The sequence below is a fragment of the Sciurus carolinensis genome, chromosome 7 (genome assembly GCF_902686445.1).
Source record: "Sciurus carolinensis chromosome 7, mSciCar1.2, whole genome shotgun sequence".
Lineage (NCBI taxonomy): Eukaryota > Metazoa > Chordata > Mammalia > Rodentia > Sciuridae > Sciurus > Sciurus carolinensis.
The window spans coordinates 35,454,924-35,475,488 of NC_062219.1; the positions used below are offsets into that span (position 1 = coordinate 35,454,924).

Sequence of the window (20,565 nt, forward strand, 5' to 3'; positions counted from 1 at the left end):
GTTTATGTGAGTACACTTTATGATGTTCATACAATGATGAAATAGGCTAATGACACAGTTCTTAGAACATGTCCCTGTTGTTAAGCAGCACATGATCAAACAGTTTAAAACTGAGTTTTGGGGTCTCCTATGTGCAACTGAAGTGCTAAAGGAGACCGTGAGATATGGTATATGTAGGGGACAAGTCTACTTCCATATTCTGCCTTTTGTTTGATTTTATTATAGTTATAAAATGTGGATTTAAAAAATCAGTTTGCCACCGGTGACCAATTATGAGTGGTGAACCAATGGGCAGCAGTCATATAGGAGGTGGGGGGGAAGAGGCTGAAACTATTAAAACATGACCAGAAATCAATAGTGAATTTTTGATGTCCATGATATAATTGTAAAGAACAATATTCAGAGTATTTTCCATTTTTAAGAAAAAATTTCACAAATATGAAGAATAACTACATACATACGAAACTGGCTTCAGTTTAGGCAACACCCTAAGCCTAAACTAACCTGAAGAACAAGTAAACTCTAAGACTCCAACAAAAACAAATCTAGTAATGAAATAGTGCCCTATATTTGACTTCTAAAGGTAATAATAAATTTTAAAAATGGGGCACTTCTAGCACTAACATTGTTAATAAACAGATGCAAGTTATAACACTACAGGTGACAGGAAAAGTGTAAATATCTTTAAAACTGGATTTATTTTGAGTAGCAATCAATACTTGGTTTTTTGTCTATCTGCAGTCATATTTTAGGTTAAAAAAAAAACATGAAATCAAGAGCCTTAAATGTAGATGTCTCCAGAATATCACACATTTGGTGAAAATACCATGAAGGAATTGCTTTGTGTATTCATGACCCAAAGCATATGTTACTGGAATGGGATGTACTGTTTCAAAACTGTCCTTAGCTCTTGCTTTGATGATTAGATTTTATGCCTGGTAATTACACTTTGGAATCAAGATGAATTATAAATAAGATGTATAATGGATTAGAGGCAATGGGTTGTGGCAAACACCTCCGGTACCTTATTATGAGAGATAAGCCTTTATCTTCATAATCTCTCCACTAAGATATTATTGTAATTATTGTCTGTAAATAGAAGCTTAGATGGAATTCACAGGACATAGGCAAAGCCACCAGTGCAATGTTTGTACATATTCCCAGTTATTTTTGATTTCTTTTATTTATCATTTTCTTTCTTTGTACTAATTTATATCTTCATACAATGTAAAATTACTAAAATTAACAGGAAATCATGTTTTAGAAAATATTATTTGGAAACCCTATTGATCATGATAAGAAGGAATTTTGACAATTGAAATTGGTAATGGGAGGTAAACTGCATTAAAATAATTTTCATTCTATCAACAGTTTTGTTGGTAAGTGAACAGTATTATTTTAAATAAATTCAGAGAAAATAGAGTTGTAACAACTTTCTTTCAAGATATCTAAAGGTCAACCTTGAGTACTTACTGAATATATTCTATAGCACAATAATATTGCAGAATCAGAGAATTTTAGAACTTCAAAACCCAACCTATCATTTTATAGATTGGATAACTATATAACTAATGCCTATAACAATTAAGGGAATTGACCAAAGTCACACAGTGAGTCAGCAGCACAGTCACACACTTCCTGGAATAAATAAAATTTCATCTCTTGTCTGGAAAAATCTCAAGTTGTTTCTGTCCTCTAGCTTTTAGTCTGTCATTGGGGAGTTAGCATGTTTTATATGAGTACACTGTCTCATTTTTCACTCACAACTTATATACTGTGTATGAATGTGATATTTGGATGAGTTGTATGTATGGATGGATACAGTATATATACTTACTCATAGGTATACAAGTGTATAAATTGATGTATGTAGGAGTTATGATTTAATAATGAGATAGATTATTTGATTATTTATTAAATCAAACTAGACACATTCAAATGTATATTGCCCTCAGAGCAGTAACAAAAAAGGCTATAGAATTATTTCGAGGATGCTTCACAAGATTTCTGAGTTGTGCTATGAAATTTCTCTGCACAGTATAAATATATATGATGATAACATCAATTTACAATGGGGCTTTCCCACATGTTTTCACTTAAGTTAATCCTTATCAAAATTCCATAGGCAAACTCCCCCAGGGTCAGCAACAAGCAAGAGCAGGTGCCCCATTCGGCACAGGAGCCAGCCTAGGTAGGATTCACCAAAACCAAACGCCTTTTTCTCTTCATTATGCCATGCCACCTCTCAGGAATATTCAATATTTTTAAATTGTACTTTAGTTTTGATCTGGTTTCATCGTCTGACTTGTGTGCTATACTTAACAAAACTTCCCAGATCTATTTACAAAATAAGGTAGATAAAATTATTTATATAATCAATAATTATTTAATCAACACATGGATATATAGTTATGACATTAATAATAATATTAACCTCAATAACTAGTATTGACTACATGCCAGGGATGGTAACAAGGGCTTAAAGTTCATAGCTTATTTTGTCATCATAAGATTCATAGACTGTAGGAAATGGAGTTATTAATAATATTTGACTGCTCTGCCATGGGCACCAACCTTTGTGACTAATGAGAAAGAATCTTGACTGCCAGGCAGGTTCCAGTGGCCCCTCTCAGGCCAGGTATTGGACTAGGACCAACAGGAAAGGCCAAATGTGGTGGCAGTTATTCAGAGATTTGGGTATGCACCATCTTCCCCTGGAAGAGCTTTTGTAACCTGTTGCAAGGTCTCAGCCCTAGTACGTGACAAAGCTGAGGTTCTAACTCAGGCCAATTTCTCATGCATTCCACTTCCCCAGTATTGCCTCTATTGCTTGATATCTGTAGAAATTGAATTGACTTCCAGAAGATAAAGACCTACAAAATTTGCCAATTCTAAAGGTAGTCAAAAGAAGATCCCAGAAAGTTTAAGAAAATTTTTTTAAAAAGATAGTTTTGAAAATGCAGTAACTAAAAGTAAAAAAAAATAAAATTAAAAAAAAACAGGAAAATAAAAAAAGAAGATGCAGTGACTGAATGATAGCAGCACAATTGAAATGATATATATCATTCTGAGAAGCCACATTGAAGGGAACAGCGTGCTGTTTTGTGCTTAGATTTTGTTATGCTCTCTATAAACACACTTTCAAAACCTGGTAACAATCATATCTCATAATGACTGCAGTTTAAATGCCTCTAACTGTTCAGAAACAGTGCCAAGAAAATAGATCAGTTATAATAGACAAGCTTTTTGAAAACATTGTTTTCTTCCAAATGTTCCAGATTTTTACAGATTTTTTAATTCTTCATCAAACTTTCTCTTTGGCTGTGATTCGTACTCCTTGGTCACAATAACACCATGATCTTGCCTCTGCTTCTCACACTGAGAGGGAAAGATCATATAAAACAGGTGAAGACTGGGTGTGAAAGCCCAGCTGATTGCTGCTAAGGGAGTGCAGGAGTATTCCACTTGGCTCCTGAAGTGAGATGAGGTTAAGGGGGTCACTAGCAGCCAGTTACCTCACAGGAAAATCCAGAATAGCCCACAGGACAATCACATTTTTCTATCAAGTGAGCCAGAGGAGTCTCTGCAGTTATGCGTCCTGGTTCAGCTACCTCCATGGCAATTTCTGAAATTCTGGAAAGAGCAAATACATACTTAGATGATCCCATCAGCCGGCTCAGGTCACCTCAAAATACTCAACCCTGCAAGAAAACCCTTCTCAGATTTGTCAACCTCAAGTGTGTTTTGTTGTTTTTCAATCAACAGATACTTGTATATGTTTATCAAGAAAAGGTGACATTTTGGTATATGTACATATTGTGGAAAGAGTCGATTAAGCTAATAAATATAATCTTTTGAAGCTGCTAAAATTCCCAGGGCTCGTGTGTCACATTTTCCTTCTACATTTTTTGCTTCCTCAAAGATTGAGATTTCACATTAGCTAAAAAATCCATATAAATCCTAAATTTAGTAAATTAGATATCTGATATCCTGTTGAGAAGTTAAAATAAAGATTCCTCCCCCTACTTTTAAAAATGTGAGTTGCTTCAGGTAGACATGGACATTTAATTAGACATTTATATTTTTTAAAACAGACAACCCAAGGTCATTCTCTCTTAGAATATCTCCTATAGTTACTGGTGAAATTGCTTTTAAATTTCTTCCTCTCGAGTCTCTGAATGTCCTTCCAAGAACTTTAGAAAACCACCCAGAAAACAATCTAGTATGATGTAATATTGATAAATTCCTGAGGATAAAGAAAAAAACATTTCAAATTAATATTTTATTAACTTTATTAAAATAAATCCTTCAAGTGACTTAACTCACCCTGTTGGTGAAGAAATCCTTATAATTGATAAGAAAAATCACCTTGAAAATATTGATACACTTTTCATTAATTTGAAATTATACATTAAAAATATACACAGTCCATAAACTTAGACTATTTCATGACTGACTAACTGGTAACATGAAAATGTTCTGCAAATAAACTTTCAAATGAGACAATGAATAGTTTTGCTTCAATAAAAGTCACCTCCAATAGTCTAAGGAGTTTGAATCATAAATTTTATAATGAGCATAGGTAAGTTTTATTGAGTTATGAATGCACATTCTGGCTTCACTAGCATTGTAATCTGTACTCTGAAGAGAACCAGTCTTTATGATACATATGTTCAGCTAAAATTCAGATTTCATTCTCCCCTCCTTAGAGCATACACAGTGGTAGTGAGCTATCAAGAAACCACGCCCCTCTGGTAAGGAAAATTCTACCCTTCTATTCCGCCCAGGCTCTTTGTGGGAGCAAGAAAGTAACTTGGAGTTTGTAGAGAAGCCCTCTCTCTCTGGCAGCTCCATAGTATTTTAAAGCCACAGACACTATTAGCATCTATCTTCTCACCTTCTCTGCCTTGCACATGGAGGCACATGACAGACCGGCGAACGTTTAAAAATCAAATGAAGCATGCATGGATGGTGGCAGCAACAGATACTTCTGCAATACAAATATTTTTTTCTACGGGGATTCAAGGGGGTTCCAGGGAGGTGGAAGAGTGGATATGAGGGAGAGAGAGAAAAACAATGGTTTTATCTGCATCAGAGATATGGCTTCTATTTCAATGAATGCTGAATGGCAAAAGTTATTTCCTGTAGAGTACAGGAAAGGGAGGGGGGGAGGGACAGAGGGGAGGGAAAGGGGAATTACTGGGGAATGATATTGACCAAACCATATTGTTACATTATGTGAATAAATGAATATGTAACAATGAATTCTGCTATTGTGTACAACTATAATGCACCAATAAAAATATGGGAAGTTTTTTTTTAAAGTTGTTTACTTCAAACAAAGGTAAGAGAAGGCCAAAACAAAGAAAAATGAAAATGCTAACTTGACAAAAATATGTAAAGTCTGAATCTCCAACCACATGTATCACTCAAACTCTCTGCTTTGAGATTGTTAAAATTTATGTAATAATAAGGATGTGGAGTTGTGTCTTAAGTATTTTGGGGGAAATATTTAAACTGTGTTTCAACATTTGTCATGATTCCACTGCCTTAAGAAGATCAGGTGCTGATGATCTGCCTTGTTCTTATCATTGCTAGACTGTGATGCTAATTTTTAATGGGGCTTAGAGAAAGGGAAAATCTTTTCTAAGGTTTCATAAAATCGTCACTTAAACCAAAGGATTTCATTTGTTAAAGTGAAAGAATATGATAAGAGAAAGAGGCATATTGTGGGGAAAAGACACAGTGTCACGTTGCAGAAAGGCTAAATTGGTGAGAAAGGTAAAGGAAGTATATTGAAAAATGAGTGACGACATTGTTTCCATCAGTTCCACAAAAAAAATTTTCTGTGACCTACCCAACTCTTGGTGCAGCTTGGAACAATTTGTTAAATAATGGATTTGCATATCTATGTCATGCAAACCTGCTTTGGCTTCTACCACCTAATGTAGATTTGATAGTCTAAAATAATTAACAATATAGCTGACAGCACTTTTTCAGTACATGGTTTTTATTATTCCATATAAAATGAACTGTTACAGAGAGGAATGTGCCAAAGAAACCAAAGGAATACAGATTAGGAAGTGAATTTTGGTCTTTGATTTACTTTTTTACCCAAAGTTCCTATATCCATCAAAAAAAGCAATATGGATGGTCATGAAATAAAAAAGTTATTTTGCTATATTATGTACTTATTACAGTATAAATATTTGAAATATGGGATTTTTAGATGCATTAATTTCACAATGAGAGGCTTCATAATTTTGTATTGTTTTCCTGGCCTGGTCTACTAATTTATCATGTAAGATTACTTTTACTAACATATATTTCTTCCATATTCTTATAGAACATAAGAGAAAAATACATGAAAGAGAAATTGAGACTATCATATGAACTCATTTCAACTTTCTGCCTCTATAGTATGAGACTTATCTACATCTGAGTGATTTCTCATTGTATCTATTGAGTAAATTGTTTCCTCTACTAAAGAAAAATATTAGGTGCTCTTGTGTTATCAAAGTCTCCTGGCTTCTCCATTATTCTCTCTTTATCCTTATTTTTAACCTTTCCTTGCTACTAATCCTTTCCCAATAGTCACTAACATGATTACTTTAGTCTCAAATTAAACATTCATCCCTTGACTTTTGACACTGCTGTTCTTCTCTTTGGTAATTGTGTTCATGAAAATAGTGGTGCATGCTCACAATGTTCAGTTCAATGTGTGCCCTTCATTCTTTAAAATTTTGAGATTTTTCAGATCCAGGACTCCAGTGAAGCTGATGTTAAGAATATCACCTGTGGGGTCTTAAGTGTCAGTCCCAATAAGCCTCATTTTAACTTTGAATACTTCCTGGAAGTATTCCCATGGCTTGACTTCCATGACCACATTCATGCTGTTCTTCTGTGTTTTGTTTTGTTTTTTCAATCTGACACCCAATTGTTTCACATCACGATACATAGGTAAATGGTGCATAGGGTAAATACACGGTTCACTGGGGTGAAAAGATGAGGAAGCTTGGGGTTGGAAGAGACCAGATTAATTGGACCCTACCTGGTTCCCCTGAGAGAAGAAGGGGTGCACTTTCTCAGTAATCTTATTACACATTTACAGCACAGCAACTAATTATATGTGACCTCCATTACACATTTTCCTGAATTTGGGGCTGGCATTTTAACTCACCCCATCTAAGGTGAATTCAATATTTTTCCTCATTTACCTAGCTTTTTGTGCTATTTTCCTTTTTTTTGGTAGTAACTTTTATCTGGTGATACCACCCTTGGGTTGTTTTTTATCTTCACATTCCAAAAGCAACCACTTCTAAATCTTATCTGATGTCTTACCGACCTGTCCTGCAGAGTCTACAATCAGACCTTAATTTGAACATTTTCTTTCACAGTTTACCTGCTTTGTCGCATGATGTTTCCATAAGTAGCCTTGATAAGAATATAATGAATGTCATATAGTGTATCCAAGAAGTCTTCGCGGGTCACAGATCTACTGACTCGAGGATCATCACCATAGTATTTCCATTCTTTCTGTTAGCAAGAAAAGAAACCACGTTGACAACACTGAATGCCAAGACATTGATAGTTGGGTACTAATCAACCAATAGCTTTACCTCTGTCATTTCAATTTCATGCCTTGTCAGTTGGCCAATGAGAGGTGCAGCCACATGCCTGATGATAATCCTAGCATGAGTAGGAGTTCCACCTCGAATGATAACTTGAGGTTTGTAAGTGGAGAAGCCTGTCTCTTCCCGAGCCTCAAAATAGATCGTGTACTTGAGTTTGCCTCCGTAGGCCATCAACTGACAAAAGAAAATGAAGAGAGATGATGTAGGGAATATTCTAAATGGAGTGATTCCAAAAACACTTTTTACTTTGTTCTTATGTGACCTCAGAGTTCTTTTTACCTTCTTTCCTTCAAATTGTTCTGGGAGTTTCCAATAAAAAGGTTCCAAGTGGAGGTCTTGTCTCACCAGATCCATGTCTGCTACAATCTCAGGATGTTGAAAAGCAATACCTTTGGTGGTCGTGTGCTGCAGAGCCTCGTCTACCAAAGGCAGAATGGTCTGTTCAGTCTTCAGAGTTACCTGAGTCGGGTCAAAACACAACAGGAAGCTGAGCTGAAGTCTTTGGGGCATCCCTTTAAAACTAAGTTATGGACCACGCATCTATCTGCAGTGCCTATTCCCATTCTGATAAGGGGATCTCACAAGGAACAGGACTAGCACATAGGGGTAAGCATGACAGGGGATAAGTCCTTTTACCTACTGTGCATAGTGAAAACGACAATATCTGAAAACTGGAATATTTTACACTAATGAAAATAGAATTAAAAAGTAGAGTTAAAATACAATTAAGGTAAAATGAGCATGCTTTCACATTAAAAACTGACAATTTCCTAAGGATGGCTAGAATAAATGCCACAAGTTCTGGTGGTTTTCATTGCCACGTTACTACATATCAAAATTCATGCTCTGGGGCTCTCATTCCTCAGGACAGAGCTTCTTCCCATGTGAGAGTGTAATGCCCACCTGACAAGGCTTACTCTTTACACTTCATGTCTATTTCCTTATCAAGAATAAATGAACTACCTTTAAGGAAGAATTTTTTTAAAAGTCATTTACTCCAACTACCTAATGGCACATAGCCCCTTTATTGTTCCTGAACATGCACAGGGGAAAAGATTACTTAAATGTTTTGCCATTTCCTGCTACCCCCACTAAAAGAAGCCAGCAGGAGCTAACATTATGCCATTACACGGCTCAGCAGCTCCATACTCACCCACGTTCGGATCAGTCCTTTTGCTTCAGAGCACCTACTAGTAACACCGAAGCAATAGCAGCTGCTGCAGCCAAGTGGGTTCTTGGCATCAAGTCCAAATTTCCCTGGCTGGCACCTGTCACAGTGGACGCCTTCCACATTCACCTGAAGAAAGAACAGAGGCAATCAGAGTTCCTAACAGCAAAGTTAGGGGCAAACCAACTGAACAGTGAATAATAGGAACATATTTGTTTTTCATTAAACAAAACAAAAGAATACTGAATATTAGACTTACATCATAAAGGCATATGTAGTTAACTCACTGTTAGGAATTTGTTATATATATACTTAAACTTAAGTGGCACATTTCCGACAATTCTGCTGTTAGCAATATGAAACACCCATGAGAATTTCAAAGGCAAAATTAAAGCAGTGGTTCTTAAACAGCAGTGCCATACCAAGTTGTAAAAAACAGGCAGAGGTTAAAAATGTACATTTCCAAGTTAGAAAATAATGTCTATATAAATAATATAACATATATTATATACAATATATAAACATAACTGTAATATGTAATAATGCAACCTTGTACTCAGTTTTGACTGCTTCCTTTGTTGGTACAAGTTATCATTTTCCTAAATTCTTAAGATTATACTGACAACCACCCCAAGATTTCCTCTTTCTGTTTTCTCTGGCCCTGTTTCCACAGATTTTATCTTGAAAAGATCCCCCTGACACAGTTTTAGCTGCATAAATCCTGGATTGATTTTTCAAAAATATTTAAGGGGAAAAAAATCCTTCATCCTTTATAATTGTCTGTTTTTCTACATCATTTAACAATATTAATGAGAGCTGAAATTTGCACAGTCATTCTTTGTAATGTCAGTGTTTATAAGTGATGAAATTTTACTGAACTTCCTCAGCAGTAAATACATTTTCCAATATACAGTGATTAAATATTAACTTTGGGAGAAATGGTTTTTTTTAAGTCTTAGTGTTTAGCTGTGATTTTTCTCTGGTGCTTGAAAGTATTCTCTGTCCCACCCCACAGATTATTCTGGTTTAATCAATGGAACTATATAAAGAAAACTAATTCGACTTTACTATTGAAAATATATCATCTCTACCAACTAGAATAAAAGTTGTGCTTGGGTTGAAAGTAAGTTCTTGAAAAGCATAACTTATCAGTGCTACAGAACACCTATTAGTGAAATTCCGTTTGGCAATAAGCTTTTCTTTCTTTCTTTCTTTCTTTCTTTCTTTCTTTCTTTCTTTCTTTCTTTCTTTCTTTCTTTCTTTCTTTTATCGGTACAGATTAATGAAGCAGGATTAACAAACACCTCATGAAATTAAAACTGAAGGATGGTATCAGAATCCAGGATTTCCCTTGGAGCATCTCAGCAGCATATTACCTTACAAGTGCACTGCCCAGTTCGATCGCTACAGGAGCATTTTCTAGTCTCTGGGTCACAGGTAGAAGCATCTGTTCCTGGCAGGAAGCAGTCACAGAGATTGCACTGAGGGTAGTTCCAGTGGCCTCGATTACACTCTGTACATTTTGCACCAGTGAATTTTGGGTGGCAGTTACATTGGCCTGTGTTCACATTGCACTGGAAATCCAAGGAGCCCACCATGCTGCAGTTACAAGCCTATGCAGAGAAAGACAGCGATTGTTAATACAGTTTCACAGGAAATAACCTTCAACTTTCATCTTAATGCTTCTAGGCTTCCATCAAGCACACAATAGTCATGTATCTGTCACATGCTTTGTACTATTTGCTTTAGTTCTTTGGGAAACATCGTGAACCTAAACATTAAAATTGATCCTTCCATTTAGAAAAAAATATATGACTGTCTAGAAATCATAATGCTATATGAATGAGAAAAAATGGTTTTATTTATGTCTTTTCATGATGGGGAAGGGTTAGATATGGGTTTTCTTCAAATACTTTTTGTTTCAAAGAGTATACTTCATCAAAGGTAATTTCATTTCATATTTACTGCACATTAGTTCAAGACTGTAGTATAAAGTTCTTAGGGAGTATATCTATGTCCAGTGGAGGGAGAACAAAAAATATGTAAATATAACACTATGAAATAAGCACTGTGCAGTAGAAAATGCTATGAGAACATAAGAGGAGAAGCAATCCAAATGCAGAGAAGCCAGGGAGAACTTGGAGAAGAAATATCTTTATTGGTTTTGAAGTTTAGCTTCAAAACCCAAATTTGAGGGGATTTGCTGGTGACCTTTGTTCTTCACATTAGTTGTACACATTATTTTCTCTTTGTTTGTGTAATGCAAAGTTTTGCTCAGAATTTTTAAAATTTGAGTGTTTTTATTAATTTACTAGAACATGGTGAGTTCCTTCAGTTTGAGAGCATAGTTGTTTTTGATTCAGATTTGAATCTTTTTTCTTTTGATTTATGTTTGATATTTGTATCTATTCTATTTTATCAATTTTGTTCTTCAGGACATTACTCTTATCTGTCTGTCAAATCTAAATCTCCTAATGTCTTCTCTAATCCTCTTCCTTGCTTTACCTTTTTTGCTGTATTTACATCTCATATTTGTTTTCCATTTATCAGCTCTGATTTTATATAATGAGAACTTTACTGTATGTCTACAGCATCAATGCATATTTTAACTATGCTACTGCAGTTTTAAGTTCTTCTGAATAATTTCCTTTCATTTCACTCATTTTCAATTTTTGAGCTTCCAGTTGTCTTTTTGTCATACATTCTTCTTTGAAGGGTTTCTGCTCTTGATTTAGAGCTCATATCTCTTGACATTTAGTGAAAGTGCCAGTGGATTCCTAACAAGTCATTTAGAATCTTGGAGTAAATCATTTTCAGAGGCCATTTGTGGCAGTTATCAATCCAGAGGCTCCAGCTCCAAATCCACCCTGCTTTACTGTAGTGAGACTCTGTAGAAATGTCTAGAAATGTCTCTATGGCCGGGTGGCAGAATGTCAGGCTTTCTTAATAGAAGGTCCTGAAAAGATCCAAAAAGGTCCAAGAAATTTCCAGTCTGCTTGTGTTTCATTATTAATATTGTTATCATTATTATTTTACTATTTAGTACAGGATCCCAGAGACCCTGAAGGTGTCCCAGCTGTGCCTTCAGGTCACTCTCCCCCATAGGCACCTTTCTCAAAAGCTTTTGTCCTCCTCATACATCTCTGAAATGAAGTGCTTCTATACCAGCACTTGCCTCTAACTCTGGTGATTTGCTTTTGTTTCTGCTTTATGATAAGCAGGCTGTTAGTACCTGTGGTTTCCACAACCTCCTCAAAGACATCTGAATGTCAGCCTGACCCAAGTGGGAGGGGCATGCCCCCTCTTCTAGCTCTCAGTTCCTTGTTGTTCACTCTCTTGGATGACAGGTGGGAGCTGCTCTTTTCTGCATGCTATGTTAAGAATAGCTTTTATTCTTTTTAAATAAGTAACTACCCTTTTACAGTTAGCTATTTTTCATATACAATTTACCCTGTTTACATAAACTGTGTGGTTTCTTTATCCCAAATGGGACCTGGCTTGGTACTCAAGTGAGACTTACCACTCTCTCTGTCTGACTTTAGCGCCATATGGTGTTTACGCTTTGTGACCTTACTCTTCCTGGTATTCTCCTATTATCCTTCTCAGATCTACAGCTCTGAGGTCTCTTATCACAACCAAGTCTGGCTCCCACTTCATTGCTCAGCTTAATTCTTATATGCATTGCCACTGGAGACAACTCTGCTTCTGTTCCTCCTAATAATAGTTTACTTAGAAGACTATTCTTTGTAGGATGTGATATACAATCATCAGTTTCTCTTGTGTTGGCCTCTTCCTGCCCAAATGTTTGGTGAAAATCTTCCCAGACTCTGATATTGAAACAATCAGGCCTTACTTTGATTGTTTTACAGTACTTTTCTATGTCTTCACTGCTACCCAGGAAAAAGACTGCAATAAGGACTACTACTAAAGTTGTTTTAAGCCAAAAGATTCAAAATGTAATTATTTGTTATATTGCAAACATGGGCATAGATCCTAATCCACTGTAATAACCCCAGAGGAACTCATCTTTATAGAACATCAGATATAGAGTGAAATTTTAAAATTAGGATGACTTACTAATTCACTCAAATAATTTTTTCCTTGCCAATTACATTGAATATGTATTGATTCACTTAAACAAGATGGGCCATGACTAGAAGCAAAAAAATAATGTGGTATGGAAAACTACGATTATGGGATACATTTTTAAAAGTCCTGTGAGACATCCTTATCTTTTTAAATAAAAAAATATGAAATGTCTGCTACCCAATTTATTGCACAAAACCATAGCACCAATACTTGAGGAAGAGTTGATAGTAAAAGTAGACACAGCGACCTGTCCAAATCAGGAAGTTTATTTGGGAAGTTAAGAGTGGGGAATAAATGAAGCCATTAACCGTATGTTTAGACAGCATGATCACCAACATCAAACTTAAATCATAATTAGATGTAATGTTTGTTTAGCAATTGAGGGTTTATTCACTATTCCCCTGCTAGTAAAAAATGGAAGCTTTGTAGTCTACTTCAATAGCAGCTCAAATGATGTGTGTGCTCATGCCTCAGTACGGAGAAATTATCCATGACACGAAGAGAAGCTAAATCCTCAAGTCACTGCTCATTTAAATTAAACTCATCCAAGTTTTTTAAGTACTAGAACGTATGCTTGCAAATAAATTATTTGTGAGGGCTGCATGAATTATTTTACAATTCTTCACAACTTCGCAATTTTGAAGTTTAGATTTTTAACAATGGTTCAAAGTAATAAAAAAATTTAAATCAATTTCAATCAGCATAATGTTTATCCAATGACCAGTAAAAGTGATAGTACCTAAAAATAACTATGTTTTTGTAGAGATTTAAATTGTATTCTATTCTGATATACATGCTGAACACTAACTAGTCACTGTAATTCTAAGAGTTTCATTAGAGTTTGTCTATATCATAGGATTTTGTGGATAGAAGGGAATCCTTAGATGCTTGGATTTGAAGTTTGGAAATGCAAAAAGTCAATCATAGAAATTTAAAGCATTATTTATACTCATAAAATCTCTGACATTCTTGAGAAATTTTAGTTTTGTTTCTCAGAATGCTGGTCTAGAAAACTTCAAACCTAATAATGTTATGGCCAATAGAAAAATTAGTGTCCTGTCTATTTTTTATTTTCTCTGATCATATGTTTAATTGAAGTCAGGTATCTCAAGTTCCTCAAACAATCACCAGTACCCCATTCTCTCCTACTTGAGTGTGTTCTAGGCTGGTGTTCATTGTTTTATCACATACAAACTGATGGCTAGGGTCTACTATTGCATGAGGGCTAACTGGGTGAAAAAATTAGTCTCCCTCTCGAGAGGGATCTAACATGGGGCCAAAGAGAAAACCACATGTGGTTATCACATTTATCACATTTCAATATTTCTTAACTCAATCTGATTGATTGGAACAACTCTCACTAACATACAAATGTCTTTACTTATTGCTCTCACATTTAATGGACATGGTTCATCTGTAATCTTACTTGGGCATAGTGTTAAATTTGGCACTTCTTTTTGAACAGACTCTAAGTTTTTACGGCATATAGAGGGTTTGCCTCCTCTCTGTTTCGACTGTTAAACTAAGAAGCCAATAAATAAATAAAAATCAAGAAACAATTGTATCAGACATTGGATAACAGAAATCACAAAACTGTAATTTTAACAAGATAAAAACAAATGAGACTATGGAGAGTGGAGTGCAGTCTCTAGGCTGCAATACATGGAGAAGGGAAGTCAGATAAAACCCCACGCTATAGCTGAGTTAAGGGACAAAGGGTGGAGTTAAGAGAAGCCAAAGCAACAAAAATTTATGAGAGCAAGTATAATATATGTTCAAAGGGAAGACATTTAAATGAGAGTGAATTCCAGAGATTTGCACAAGGGTCCCATGGAGTCTGGTTGAAAGCTGATATGTACATATAGAACAAATTCTATTGTTTGGGGGAAATAAAACATTGAAAAACCTGGGCTGAGAAAATCCCTAGACCTCACAGAGATCTTGGAGTAATCTACATTCGCAACAGCAAGACAGGAGATCCACAGTATAATGCTTTGGGTAATGTTCTCAGAAGGGTCACACCTTAGTAATTGAGTTAAGTGGTCCCTGGATTTAAGATTTTGCTGTGTCTTCCCTAACAGAACTTAAAAGCAAGCATCAAAAAGATTCTAGTGATTAGTAAGTAAATTGTTTGCCAGATAAAATTCCAACACTCTTTAAGGGGATACAACAAAAATCTGATTTACCACAGTGAAAAATGTACAATATTTAGCTCTCAAATAAAAATGATCAAGCATGTAAAGAATCAAGAAAATACAACTCACAACCAAATAAACCAATAGGAAAGTTCTGAAAGAAATGATGGAAATAACAATCATCTCAAAATTACTAATATTTATAAATATTTTCAAAGATAAATAAAAAATGTGAATAAATAGGGGAATAAAAAGTATAAAAAGATCCAAAGATATTTTTAATGATGAAAGATATAATATTTCATTTTTTTAAAAAACATACTCAACTGGATTGACAACAGAGAACACAGAAAAATAATCCGTGAATTTGTGTAATTAACAAAAACTTTCAAAAATGAAAACTGTAGGGAAATGGTAATTCAAATAGACAAAGCTTCAGTGAGACCTAGGTTGGTGCCATCACTGGTTGGTCGCAGTTGAGGAGTGAGGTGGAGGGCGAGACAGGCTGCTTGCAGGGATAGCAGGCAGGCACCCAATCCACCTGCCTTGCGGAGTTGGGCGGCGGGTAGCCAACCTGCCCAACCACCAGGCCAAAGACAGACGCCATCACTGAACAACCCCGCCCCACCACCACGAGGTTTGTCGCCATCACGGAGGTAGCCAGGCTTCTTTATAGGATGGTGCAGGCATTTTGAATTACTCCTGAGAGTGTGGTCACCATCATTGGAAGGGCAACTCCCTTCCTGAGACACCTACAGGAGGCTAGAGGACCTTTGACAAGACCCAGGAGCCAAGAAGAGGAGGTATTGAGAGACTCGGGACCAACTCAGAGTCACCAGGGAATATACCCCACCTGAAGGCCACCACCCTTAGAAAGCCAGCTTCCTAGTGGAGCACTGCATTATCAAGTTCCTCCAAGACTTCGGGCTACTGAAGGCTAAGAGGTGAGTTATTGGAAATCTAGAGAGACAATATTACTCAATAGAGGAAATCTGCAATATCCCAGAGTTTCACTACTAGAGGGGTAGATACCTGAACAATATGAGAAAACAAGGGAAGAAAATGTCCCAAACAAACCTAGATGGTATAGCAATAAAATCCAATGACAGCATGGCAGAAGAAATGTCAGAAAGTGAGTTCAGAATGTACAAAATCAAAATGATCAGGGAAGCAAATGAGTAGATGAAAGAGCAAATGCAGGCATTGAAGGATGAGATGAAAGGGCAAATGCAGGCATTGAATGATCGCACCAATTGACAGTTAAAGAGCAAATACAGGAAGCAAAAGATCATTTCAATAAAGAGTTAGAGATATTGAAAAAAATAAACAAACAGAAATCCTTGAAATGAAGGAAACAAAAAACCAAATTAGAAACTCCACAGAAAGCATAACCAATAGAATAGAACACCCGGAAGACAGAACCTCAGATATTGAAGAAAAAATATTTAATCTTGAAAACAAAGTTGAACAAACAGAGAAGATGGTAAGAAATCATGAACAGAATCTACAGGAACTATGGGATATCATGAAAAGGCCAAATTTAAGAATTATTGGGATTGAGGAAGGCTTAGAGAAACAAACCAAAGGAATGAACAATCTATTCAATGAAATAATATCAGAAAATTTCCCAAATCTGAAGAATGAAATGGAAAATCAAGTACAAGAGGCTTATAGGACTCCAAATACACAAAATTAAAATAGACCCACACCAAGGCACAATATAATGAAAATACCTAACATACAAAATAAAGACAGAATTTTAAAGCCTGCAAGAGAAAAGAATCAAAATACATTCAGGGGGAAACCAATAAGAATATCAGCAGATTTTTTCAATCCAGACCCTAAAAGCTAGAAGGGCCTGGAACAACATTTTTCAAGCTCTGAAAGAAAATGGATGCCAACCAAGAATCTTATACCCAGCAAAACTTACCTTCAGAATTGACGATGAAATAAAATCCTTCCATGATAAACAAAAGCTAAAAGAATTTACAAAAAGAAAGCTGGCATTACAGAATATTCTCAGCAAAATAGTCCATGAGGAAGAGATGGAAAACAACGATGTAAATCAGCAAAGGAAGGAACTACCCTAAAGGAATGACCAATTAAAGGAGAAATCAAGTCGTGTCAAAAAAAAAAAAAAAAAAAAATGAGCCAAATGACCTGGAATACAAATCATATCTCAAAATAACCCTGAATGTTAATGGCCTGAACTCATCAATCAAAAGACATAGACTGGCAGATTGGATTAAAAAGAAAGATCCAACAATTTGCTACCTGCAAGAGACTCATCTCATAGAAAGAGATATCCACAGACTAAAGGTGAAAGGATGAGAAAAAATATACCATGCACACAGACGCAGCAAAAAAGATGAAGTATCTATCCTCATATCAGATAATGCGGACTTCAAGCCAAAGTTAGTCAGAAGGGATAAAGAAGGACATTTCATACTGCTGAAGGGAAGCATAAATCAGCAAGATATAACAATCATAAACATCTATGCCCCAAACAGTGGCTTATCCATATACATTAACAATTAATTGTTAACAAATTCTTCTCAATGCCAGAAATCAAATAGACCACAACACAATAATACTAGGTGATTTTAACACACCTCTCTTACCACTGGACAGATCCTCCAAACAAAAATTGAACAAAGAAACCATAGATCTCAAAAACACAATCAATAACTTAGACTTAACAGACATTTATAGAATATACCATCCAACAAAGAGCAAATACGCTTTCTTCTCAGCAGCACATGGATCCTTCTCTAAAATAGACCATATTTTATGCCACAAAGCTACTGTTAGCAAATACAAGAAGATAGAGGTAAACCTTGTATTCAATCAGATCATAATGGATTGAAATTAGAAATAAATGACAGAGTAAAAAACAGAAACTACTCCAACACCTGAAGATTAAATAATATGCTATTGTATGATGAATGGATAATAGAACATATCAGGAAGGAAATTTAAAAATTCTTATAGGTAAATGAGAACAAAGAAACAACATATTAAAATCTCTGGGACACTATGAAAGCAGTTCTTAGAGGACAATTTATTTAATGGAGCACATTCAATAAAAGAAGAAAAAACCAACAAATAAACCACCTAACACTATGGCTCAAAGCCCTAGAAAAAGAAGACCAGAGCAACACCAAAAGTAGAAGAAGACAGGAAATAGTTAAAATCACAGCTGAAATCAATGAAATTGAAACAAAAAAAACAATGAAAAAAAATTGACAAAATAAATAGTTGGTTCTTTGAAAAATTAAACAAAATTGATAAACACTTAGCCACACTAACAAAAAGAAGAGAGAAAACCCAAATTACTAAAATTTGGAATGAACAAGGAAATATCATAACAGATACGACTGAAATACAAAATATAATTAGAAGCTATTTTGAAAATCTATACTCCAACAAAAAAGAAAAATCTCGAAGACATCAACAGGTTTCTAGAGACATATGAATTACCTAAACTGAACGAGGAGGACATACACAATTTAAATAGATCAATTTCAAATAATGAAATACAAGAAGTCATCAAAAGCCTACCAACAAAGAAAAGTCTGGGACCAGATGGGTTCTCAGCCGAGTTCTACAAAACCTTTAAAGAAGAGCTCATTCCAATACTCCTCAAAGTATTCCAAGAAATAGAAGAGGAGGGAACTCTCCCAAACTCATTCTATGAAGCCAATATCACCCTGATACCTAAACCAGACAGAGACACATCGAGGAAAGAAAATTTCAGACCAATATCCTTAATGAACATCGATGCAAAAATTCTCAACAAAATCTTAGCAAATTGCATACAAAAATATATTAAAAAGATAGTGCACCTCAATCAAGTGGGTTTCATCCCAGGGATGCAAGGTTGGTTCAACATCCAGAAATCAATAAATATAACTCACCATATCAATAGACTTAAAGTCAGGAATCACATGATTATTTTGATAGATGCAGAAAAAGCATTTGATAAAATACAGCACCCTTCATGCTCAAAACACTGAAAAAAATAGGGATAGTGGGAACATTCCTTAACATTGTAAAGGCTATCTACGCTAAGTCCATGGCCAATATCATTCTAAATGGTGAAAAACTGAAAACATTCCCCCTAAAAACTGGAACAAGGCAGGGATGTCCTCTTTCACCACTTCTATTCAACACTGTCCTCGAAACTCTAGCCAGAGCAATTAGACAGACCAAGGAAATTAAAGAGATGCGAATAGGAAAAGAAGAACTCAAACTATCCCTATTTGCTGATGACATGATTATATATTTAGAGGAACCAGAAAATTCCACCAGAAAACATTTAGAACTCATAAGTGAATTCAGTAAAGTAGCAGGATATAAGATTAATGCTCATAAATCCAATGCATTTTTATACATAAGTGATTAATCTTCAGAAAGAGAAGTTAGGAAAACTACCCCATTCACAATAGCTTTGAAAAAAATAAAATACTTGGGAATCGATCTAACAAAAGAGGTGAAAGACCTCTACAATGAGAACTACAGAACACTAAAGAAAGAAATTAAAGAAAACCTTAGAAGATGGAAAGATCTCCCATGTTCTTGGACAGGCAGAACTAATATTGTCAAAATGACCATTCTACCAATAGTGCTATACAGATTCAATGCAATTCCAATTAAAATCCCAATGATGTACCTTACAGAAATAGAGCAAGCAATCATGAAATTCATCTGGAAGAATAAGAAACCCAGAATAGCTAAAGCAATCCTTAGCAGGAAGAGTGAAGCAAGGGGTATCGCAATACCAGACCTTCAACTCTACTACAAAGCAATAGTAACAAAAACGACATGGTATTGGTACCAAAATAGAGAGGTAGATCAATGGTACAGAATAGAGGACACAGACACAAACCCAAATAAATACAATTTTGTCATACTAGACAAAGATGCCAAAAATATGCAATGGAGAAAAGATAGCCTCTTCAAATATTGATGCTGTGAAAACTGGAAATCCATATGGAACAGAATGAAACTAAACCCCTATCTCTCACCCTGCACAAACTCAACTCAAAATGGATCAAGGACCTTGAAATCAGAACAGAGACCCTGCATCTTATAGAAGAAAAAGTAGGTCCAAATCTTCAACTTGTTGGCTTAGGATCAAACTTCCTTAACAGTATTCCCATAGCACAAGAAATAAAAGCAAGAATCAACAACTGGGATAGATTCAAACTAAATAGCTTTCTCTCAGCAAAGGAAACTATCAGTAATGTGAAGAGAGAGCCTACAAAGTGGGAGAAAATCTTTGCCACTCATACTTCAGATAGAGCACTAATTTCCAGAATCTATAAAGAACTCAAAAAAAGTCTACACAAAGAATACAAATAACCCAATCAACAAATGGGCTAAGGATATGAACAGACACTTCACAGAAGAAGATCTACAAGCAATCAACAGATATGTGAAAAAATGTTCAACATCTTTAGTAATAAGAGAAATGCAAATCAAAACTACCCATCTTGCCCCAATTAGAATGGCGATTATCAAGAACACAAGCAACAAT

At 35.4% G+C, this 20,565-nt stretch overlaps 1 protein-coding gene across 7 annotated transcripts in view; it reads right to left on the reverse strand.

Moving 5' to 3' along the window:
- Positions 1 to 20,565, reverse strand: part of Lama2 (laminin subunit alpha 2) — a 582,198-nt gene that overhangs the window by 192,675 nt on the left and 368,958 nt on the right. For all 7 annotated transcript variants that reach the window (XM_047557822.1, XM_047557827.1, XM_047557826.1 and 4 more), the window contains 6 exons: positions 10,179 to 10,415; positions 8,788 to 8,931; positions 7,914 to 8,093; positions 7,620 to 7,808; positions 7,403 to 7,536; positions 3,516 to 3,633 (listed from right to left, as the gene is read on the reverse strand). In XM_047557822.1, the coding sequence (XP_047413778.1) occupies positions 3,516 to 3,633; positions 7,403 to 7,536; positions 7,620 to 7,808; positions 7,914 to 8,093; positions 8,788 to 8,931; positions 10,179 to 10,415 (1,002 nt within the window). The remainder of the gene's footprint in view (positions 1 to 3,515; positions 3,634 to 7,402; positions 7,537 to 7,619; positions 7,809 to 7,913; positions 8,094 to 8,787; positions 8,932 to 10,178; positions 10,416 to 20,565) is intronic.